This window comes from Sinocyclocheilus rhinocerous, unplaced genomic scaffold (assembly GCF_001515625.1).
Source record: "Sinocyclocheilus rhinocerous isolate Xijiao unplaced genomic scaffold, SAMN03320098_v1.1 scaffold2935, whole genome shotgun sequence".
Classification (NCBI taxonomy): Eukaryota; Metazoa; Chordata; class Actinopteri; order Cypriniformes; family Cyprinidae; genus Sinocyclocheilus; species Sinocyclocheilus rhinocerous.
In genome coordinates, this window is record NW_015633526.1 from 155,015 (window position 1) to 164,054 (window position 9,040).

The following is a 9,040-nucleotide window of genomic DNA, read 5'->3' on the forward strand; positions in this document are numbered from 1 at the left end:
AACTCAATTGCGAGAAAAAAGTCAGAATTGTGAGATAAATAGTCGCAATTACCTTGTTTTATTTTTTATTCAGTGGCGGAACAAGGCTTCCATAGAGTAGCGATACAGTGTCAATGATAACTTGATAACCAATTAACCAATGAACAAAAGAAGCCATCTACTTAGTGTCCATTATAAAATCTACCAAATGTTTGTTCAATATACATTTTCTGATTTAGTTATTTTTTGTTTAAATATGGTGTAAGTTAATTTAAATTTATCGGTGTTTGTTTATTAGCACCAAATCAGCCTTTGGTTAATATGCTATTGCTCACTAGATGATGGCAGATGCTGCTGGTACTAGATAACATGATCCGTTACATCATCTAATGCTAACTTAATTTATTATTTAGTTAATTAGTTAACTAGTTATTTAATAACACTGTTTAAGTTTTAGCAAGTCTCATATCCATTTTTCATATTGTGCATTATAATGTTGTGATGCCAAAATTCTCTTCAGCATCTAGCATTTAAAACAACTGGTTTTAGTTTTAATGTTTTATTTTTAGTGTATTTATTTAGACAAAATAATACAGAATTTTAATGTTGGCAATTTATCTGTTATATAAAACAATTATCATCATCTTATATCAGCAATAATTTGAATAACGGTGCATCCCTAGCAATATTGGTCATTAAAACGGGTTTAATCATGCTGCTTTATCACCTTCAGTTACAGTAATTTAAATAAACACAGTCATTATGATTTCAAGTGGATTAGGATTATAGACCTAAAGATGGGATACAGATGTTAATCCATAGCAACATCAATTGAGACAAGGAAATAAAGCAGTGGAAAGAACTGGCTTTATTCAGCTTGTGAAAGAGCCACTGAATGTTGGTAATTATGGAGGCAGAGCCTTTGATCCCCAGATTAGGAGGTAGGAAAAGCTAATCAAGGTCTTTGTTTGAAGGACAAAAAGATGAAAGATGATGAGACAAGCTTCATCAGTGTAGACAACCATTATGTAAAGCAATGAGGTACACATGAATAGTCACAAACGTGCACAGACACACACTGATAATTCATCCGAAATGGATGGCATGAGTTCCAGTAAAGATTTAAGAAGACCAAGAGCAAAAATAGCTGTGGGCTAAAAAAACAAAAACAGTAAAAAAAAAATTTTCTCCATTGACGGCCATTCAAAAGTAGCTGTTTTTCTCCAGGTATATAGACATAATTTAATCAGGAAAGGTTCCTTTATTTTCCTACAGCACTTTGCCCACATGCATCAAACAAGCCTCTTTATAAACTGTCAAAACTGGCCATTCTTGTATCATTCTTGCAGGATTTGTCAATATTTTGTAAGCAGAATAACAGAAGAGCCAAGACAGTGAGTCGCATGTTAGGGTCTAATAAAAAAAAGACCTCTGTGCAAGAGAGGGAATAAATAAGCCGTGGGATGCCATGTTTGTAGAGGAAACAAGCTTAAGAAAAGAAGCCACACAATTGTGCTGCACAACACAAGACCTTCAGGGTGGTGAGGGGTGCAAGAGGACACACTCTCTTATGGCGCTTTTCCACTGCGTGGTACGACTCGGCTTGGCACGGCTCAGTATGGCACGGCACGATTTGCGTTTCCACTGCAGTTCAGTACCGCTTTAGAGTGTGTACCAAGCCGTACCATGCAGTGGAAAAGCGCCAAAAGTGAACCGTACCAAGCCGTACCGTGCCGTACCATGCAGGTGACTAGCGCCATTAGACAGTGAGTGTAATGCATATTGACTTTGAGGTGTCAAATGCCAAACAGTAAGGGTTTCCTGATAACAGCGGTGCTCAAGCGACTGGACCACAGATCTGCAAGACGAGCATCAGAACATGTGCTCCAGCTGTTTTTCATGCTATTTTAGGCTATCAGGAATCACTCTGTGATTAGTTCCTGTCCCAATTCCTTTTTTGCCAAGTAAATTTCTCCAACCACCCAGGAACTGTAATTTAGCCCTTAAGTGCCCTCAGATGCTCATTTCCTGATTCTGCTCCCTAGCAGGTCTTCCACTATCATAGACATTTCTCCAGTGTTTACACGAACATCTCCACCCATCCTCACAGAGACTAAACTGGCAACCAAAGATTCATTCAGAGCTTTCCAATATGTAGACAAACCATTTATAGTCTTCATTTTTAATCATAATTTAATAACAATTCCCTCATTGCTGTAGTACATGCTCAGCTAACAGACTCAATGAAAACACCTCAGAACAACTGGGATTGAGAGCCTACTAAAAACTAAAACACGTATAGTCATGTGAAGGGCTAAGCCTCGTGTTTTATTGGCTGTAGAAATGTAAACAGCAGCCCAGCTCAGGTGTGAGGCTCATGGAAACTCTTATCCTGTAAGCAGCTTAGATGCCTCTGGGAGGGAGGCTGTTTCATAGAAACCCATCCAACCAAACCTCAGTAGAGCCCCTTGGTATCATCCCTGAGGATGCTGAATCCACAACAACAGAATGTTGGTCTGGCCAAACATTTTCAAGCAGCAGCTCTTGAGACTCAGGCCTTGCATGCTTTCCAGCGGAAGTGCAGATGACACAACTACATGTTTTGGAGGGAAAATTGGTGAGAGATAAACAGCTGAAATTAATATGCCACAGAAAGACCTACTGCTGACTTTTTGTCAGCTTAAGGCTGGAATACACACTACACTACTTTTGCCCCGATTCCCCCCGATAAACAGTTTGGATAAGTCAATGCTAGTTGCCGAAATTCAGAGTCAGTCTGCAGATTTGAGTTGACCGATTTCATAGAAAATCGCGTAGTGCATGATGGTCACAGACTCTGATTTTTTAGCTTCAGACTATGATCCATCAAGTCAGAGGATATCAAATATGTTTGATATTTTGAGCCGATTTTAAAACACGTTGTTTTAATTTGTCACACATCTCCTAGCAACAAGGTGCACATTTCTGCGTGAGTTTGTGATGATCTGAAAGACTTTAAAGTCTGGTAGTGTGATCCTCAGTCGTTTAGTGTATGATGCCCAGTTTTTCCTTTGTGACTGTTTACAAAGTCAGTAAGTGTATGATGGCTAGCGTTTTAACATCTGTTCAGATTTTAAAAGTTGTGTAGTGTATTCCAGCTTTTATTTGTGCCTCTCATTCTCAGATCTAAACAACACAAATTGGCAAGAGTGCAAACAACACAAATTGGCAAGAGTGCCAATCATGTCTCAGATCACCATAAAAAGTGGTCTGACATACTTTTATGGACACAAACAAACCCATCCCAGCTAGTATCTTCAATTAGTGATGACCTTCATAACCATAAAATGGATTCAGTGACCAACCAGAGTTCACTTTTCTTTCTTTTTTTTTTATACAACATAAATCTGAAATCAGACATAACCTTGAGAACAAATGGGAGGCTACGGGTGTGCACAGTGGATCTTGCTTATTTGCCACTATGTTTCTCAAACAAAACTCTCGAATATCTTTCAGATATTTGAAGCCATGAGCCTTAGAAACTTTTGTGATTAGATCTGTTAGAACTTCCTGACAGAGTGATCAAAACCAACTTGACTCATAAAACTATATAGACACCATCCAGTTAAACTGGAACTGGTGATTTAGGCCAGCTCTTACCATTTTTGTTTAAAGTGCATTAGACGTTCTGTTCTGTGGTCCATAGGCATGCCTTTTGAGATTAAAAATTATTCTGCAAGAGGTAGGATAGCCTATTACCATAAGGACATGGCCCAACAACAGATGGCTGAACGACTTAGAATAAAACCTCCTACATTAAAAGAAATTAAAGTCTTTTCGAAAAAGAAATAATTCATAAGAGGAATAAAAGGCCAACTTGACCAACCAACCCTGAATGAAGGGACCATCAATCTCTTCAATGCTAACTTCTGTTCAAAGAGTTTCACTCCTCCAGTTTACATCTCCATGTTACTCCCACACCGACCAAAAAAAACCTTGATTTCAAGACGTGAAAATGGGGTTAAATGTCGAGAACTAACCTTTAAAACATATGCATGATGTGACCTTGATGCACAAATGGAACTGAATGTGTCCATCAGTATGCAAGTGTACCTGAATGAGTGGGGCACCAAGGTATTTTCAACCAGATGGCGTCACAGCTGCAACCTCTGGATGTTACGTAATAGGAACCTGCTGTGATGAGCAATACTGCATTCCTCCTTGTAATTCTCCTCCAACAAGAAGCTCTTGTCTGCTAAATATAGAAAGGCTTAGCACTGCAAAAAAAAGAAAAAAACATCTCTCCCATTATGAGATGTGAACATTATCAAGCTAAGGGAGTGGCGAAGACTTCTGTGGTGATGGTCTTGTGGTAATCTCCCTCCATTTCAACATAATTAATCAAAGATAATTACAAAAGAAATGAAAGGGGCACATCTGAATGATGTCAAGAATGAACAACACAGGTAATTAAATGGGTACTGGGATGGGTGGACATGTGGTTAGCATAGTACCACCAAAACAGATTATGCCCTACATGGCTTAAGCATTCATTTATCCTTTGCTGATGTGATTAAGTGTCAAAACGGCTGGATGTGTGCAGAGTCTCCAGCTGAGGTAGGAATGAATGAAGTGACCTTGGGCGATGACGCTGAGCAAGCATTATCAGGTGCTCACGCTGCAGCTCGGGATGCTGAGGCAGAGCGAGAGAGGCATCACTGCAAGCCGATATATCGCAGTGGGAGGAGGCACTTACGTAATTTTCACACGAGAGAGAGAAGTGGGCAAGACAGAGGGGAATTGGAGGTCTGAAGGGGCTACAGATAATATGACAACATTATTCAACGATGACAACAAACTATGGAATAGATAACTGGTGGATGTGCAAATGTACTGCCTAATTATTAACTTAAGGCAATTAAAATGTAAATAAAAAATACAGTAACGTTCAAGTGCAATCTAGTACATCCTACCTCCTAAGTCTTTCGTTTTTATGGCTGATATGATGGCTGAAAGTACAAATCATTTTAATCGCATTTAGACTAAGGATACTAGGCATGGCCTGGTATGAGATTTTGACGGTATGATAACCTTAAGCAAAAAATATCACGCCTCTGTGCGTCCGTCTTCAACGTTTTTGACCTGTGTTAATGGGCGCTTACAGACTTCATATTTTCACATAAATGACATTTTGGAAAACGATTGCATTGCAACGCAGTTTGTGCAAGTCCAGAACAGAGACGAGTTGCTTGCAGTAAGACAAAAAACGGCCAGTTGCCGATCGCGTAAGTTTCAGGGGAAGCAATCCTACACACACATGTGACTGACTGCTTGCTCGCACCAACAGGAGGAGGGTCGTGTTACTCTCTGCACTGCACTCAACCTGAGGGATTCCTACACTTTCAGTCTTTGAGGAGACATGAAAAACAGCGCATACCGCAGGAACGGTATAACGGAAAATATTAGCGGTTTTGAAACCGTGACATTTTCAAATCGCGGTATACCTTGAAACCGGTAATCGGCCCATGCCTAAAGGATACCATATAGATGTGTGTTTTTAAGTGAGATCACAAATTAAAATGGGTTTATACCAAGAAACTTGGTATAAGAACTTGCTAGTTTTCAAGAATTACAAATAAGCTTATCAGCATCCAAAAATCAAAACTACTGAAAAACCCTACTACTTCTTACACTACTACTAGACAACAGCAATATGATTGCCAATACATTATTTATCATTTGAACACAACGCTAATTTTATTCAAAATGAAACCTCAAAGATGATGAACTCAGACTTCAGCTTTTGTAAGTCCGGCCTTTTTAGCCCAAGACATGATCGTCACAGGAGATTGGCCCACAGCTAGAGAAGAATGCAGACAGTAAGGAACCGCTGGCCAACACAGACCAATTAAATCACATCAGATTAAATAGACGCCCCAGTCAGATGGCTTAGCAGATAACGGCGTACTCGAAAACCAGACAGTGCTGGAATATTTTTAAACTACCAACACTCCCCATAACAAATCACTTCCACGCAAAATCCTACGCCACATTTTGGCCACCTTTGAGGAAGCACTAAATGGAAAACTACAGTAACTCAAATCTGTTTACACAAAACCAAACAGGATGTGATTACAGATTTTGGGAGTTGGACTTCACCTAAACAAGTTTAGCAACACTATATTTGATACAGCGTGAATTTTGCAAGGATGCATTTTCCATTCATTCAAGTCCTGGCATGGTCACGTACATTTCCATCTATACACAGCCAACTTATCAGTACAGTTATTGCAACTTAAGCATAGCTTTGGTTATATACAAGCTGTTATCTAAACATCAGACACTACAGAGGTTAAATTTTTTTTGAAATTCTTGAAAGACTAAACAACACCACCTGACGGCGGCTTTATAAAACCAAACAGTGAGTTTGTATACTGCACTACAAAGACGTGAACTCCATCCACACCAGCCAGCCAATAACATCTCAGCCACAGAAGACAAAATACACTGCCAGATCAAGCAGAGTTTGATGGTTTTCTAGCTTGCCAAACGTAAACAATGACTCAACACAAGAGTCGAAAAGGAGATGGAAACGATGGAAAGATGAAGAGGACAGAACAAAGGACAGATAGATCAGCAAAAAAAACAAACTCAACTTTTTAATCAAATACATCTGGGACTTTTTCACATTGGCGAGCAACCTTGAAAAACCCTGGAACTTTAGCGATTTGTTATATATAGCAGCACTGCAATAAAATAAAACTACAACCATATGTAAACGAAAAAAGGAAACAGCATCTCTCGAGCCTTCCACATGAAGAGCACGCACTGGTCTGTTAGTGTTCACTAACTTTTGAACAGCCCACTTGCTTAACTTTCCAAATCGAGGTAGAGGTCGAAACTAACACTGGAGAGGGCAAAGTCTGCCCTTAGCAATTGGGAAAAAGCAAGTTGGGAACACAGTGTCCCAACCAACATTGGTCTGCAGCCCCCACACTCTACAAAAAAATCATGAGCTGCATTGATTTTGAACTTCAGATAATGGCTCTTTCTCTTGCCGAAGATTCTTGGTGTCATCTTAGGACTGATCGCCCAGCATACCCTGGCAAAGCTTTAATAACATCCTCAACTCCAAGGCAGTAGAGGACTTCTGCGAGAAAAAAATTTAAAAAAACATGCGAAGGGGGAGGATAAAACATCCCAAAACTACCTTTGTGTAACCTTTTTGGTACCTGTAAAAGAAGCAGTCACAACACACTAGAACCCCCATGCAGCTTGTGAAGTCAGCAATCAGATTGTCCCGTCCTCTGTTGAGCCGGCTTTAAGATGTACTACAGGTAAGCGGCATCCGTTAGAGCGCGAACTCTTGGCATTGCATCTTTGCAGATCTACAGTGGAGTCCCAAACGGTTTCTCCTCACACTTTCTGACTCCCTCTCCTGTTTCCAGTTGCTGGATCGCACACAGTCGGGGCTTTGTTAGGTGGCGATTTCCCTTGGCGCGGTGCAGACAGAACAACACTTCAGTCAGCAAACAAACACAAGCGTCCGCAGCAGGCGAGCACAACGCGTACAGTCGCTCAGCACTTGTGTGTTCCTCTCTGCTGATACCCTCAGTTTCCCCCTCCCATCTTGGCGCTCTCTCTCTCTCTTATTCTACCGCTGTCTCTCTCTTCCTTTCCTCCCTGTCTCACTCTCCCGTTGGCTCTGACTTTGAGGCGGGAGCGCTGGGTTGGCAAATAGACTTGCTGCAAACCGATGATGGCCCACTGCAGGAATATTTTGAGCCAGGAAATTTTTTAAGGGCCCAAACAGCCCCTGCAAATTGTGCCTTTAGGGAAATTTTCTTCCCATGAACGCTTTCTATGCTCTTAAGGAAAAATGTCAATAAAAAAAAAAAAACACTTGTCATGGGTCAGTACCTGGAGATAAGTGACCAATGTGATGGAAAATATACAACTCTGGAGGCAAAGCCATTAAAAAAATTTTTTTGATAATTTTCTGCCACAAGGAGTTACATGGAAACACCAGCAAAATGACTTAATCTCTTATTAATATAAAACCAAATAAAAGAAAATAATTTCCGGTCATTTAGCAAAAAATAATGTTCTACTCTAAGCTTAATCCCAAAGATTTCCCATCTCTTATTGTTCAGACAAACAATTAGTCCAAAACTCACAGCATTGGTTGAGGTTCACATCCTGATTGGCTAGCATGTACGGTCTGGTTTTGTTTTTCCATTTACAGAGCCTAGACTTGTCACAGAAACAGCGTTATTTCTCAGGAGAACCAATAGTTCACCCAAAAAAATCTGTTAAAATGTTACCTCCATATTCCAAAATGTGTGTTGTTATTTTTTCTTCATGTGAAAGAAAAGAAAAGATACTGAAGAATCTTAATGCACTTTTCCACAAGCCAGTTATGGATAGGAACCATGTCTGTCAAGCTCCAAATAGGTCAAACATCACAATTAAAGCATCATTAAAGTGGTACATGGCTTGTTCACGTTATCCCAAGTCCTCTGGCAGACAGACCAAAATGTACGTATATTGTTATACATTGATAGCATATTGATAGTCTACCCTTCTGTCAATGACCAGTGCGTCAATGTTCCTACACCAGCTTTGATGTAATTAAATATGGCCAACGGCAGCTTAACTCTATTTGCCTGCAAATCTCATTGGTTCTTGCAAAAGTGCAAACAAACCACATTGGTTCTCATGCATCAACCAAGCACATTTGATCTTCTGCCTAGCATATTAACACCAAACTCACCTGGTTCTTGCGTGCATCATGAAATGACATCAAATGGCAACATATTTGACTTGAAAGTTAGAACGGAGGGCAAAACTTAGCATGATAGTTTTTATAAAATCTTTAGAAGACTTAGAATACAGTACAAGTCATATTGACTACTATTATGGTATGTTTTTTTGTCAGACATGGACTGTATGTCCAACTGTCACTGCATGGAAAACAGTTTTTGAAAATTATTTTTTAAACCAGTGCTCAACTAAAATAATAACAACAAACATTTGAAAAGACATGAAGGTTACTAGAAAAATTACCATATATATATATATA

General features: G+C 39.7%; 1 protein-coding gene across 4 annotated transcripts in view; it reads right to left on the reverse strand.

Moving 5' to 3' along the window:
• Nucleotides 1–9,040, reverse strand: part of LOC107744184 (MOB kinase activator 2-like) — a 52,866-nt gene that overhangs the window by 17,864 nt on the left and 25,962 nt on the right. Inside the window, exon 1 of one of the 4 annotated variants that reach the window (XM_016557696.1) lies at nt 7,191–7,411. The exons of the other annotated variants lie outside the window; for them this stretch is intronic. Within the exon in view, the coding sequence (XP_016413182.1) occupies nt 7,191–7,228 (38 nt within the window). The 5' untranslated portion in view covers nt 7,229–7,411. Of the gene's footprint in view, nt 1–7,190; nt 7,412–9,040 lie in introns of those variants that run through there. 4 annotated transcript variants of the gene reach the window in all.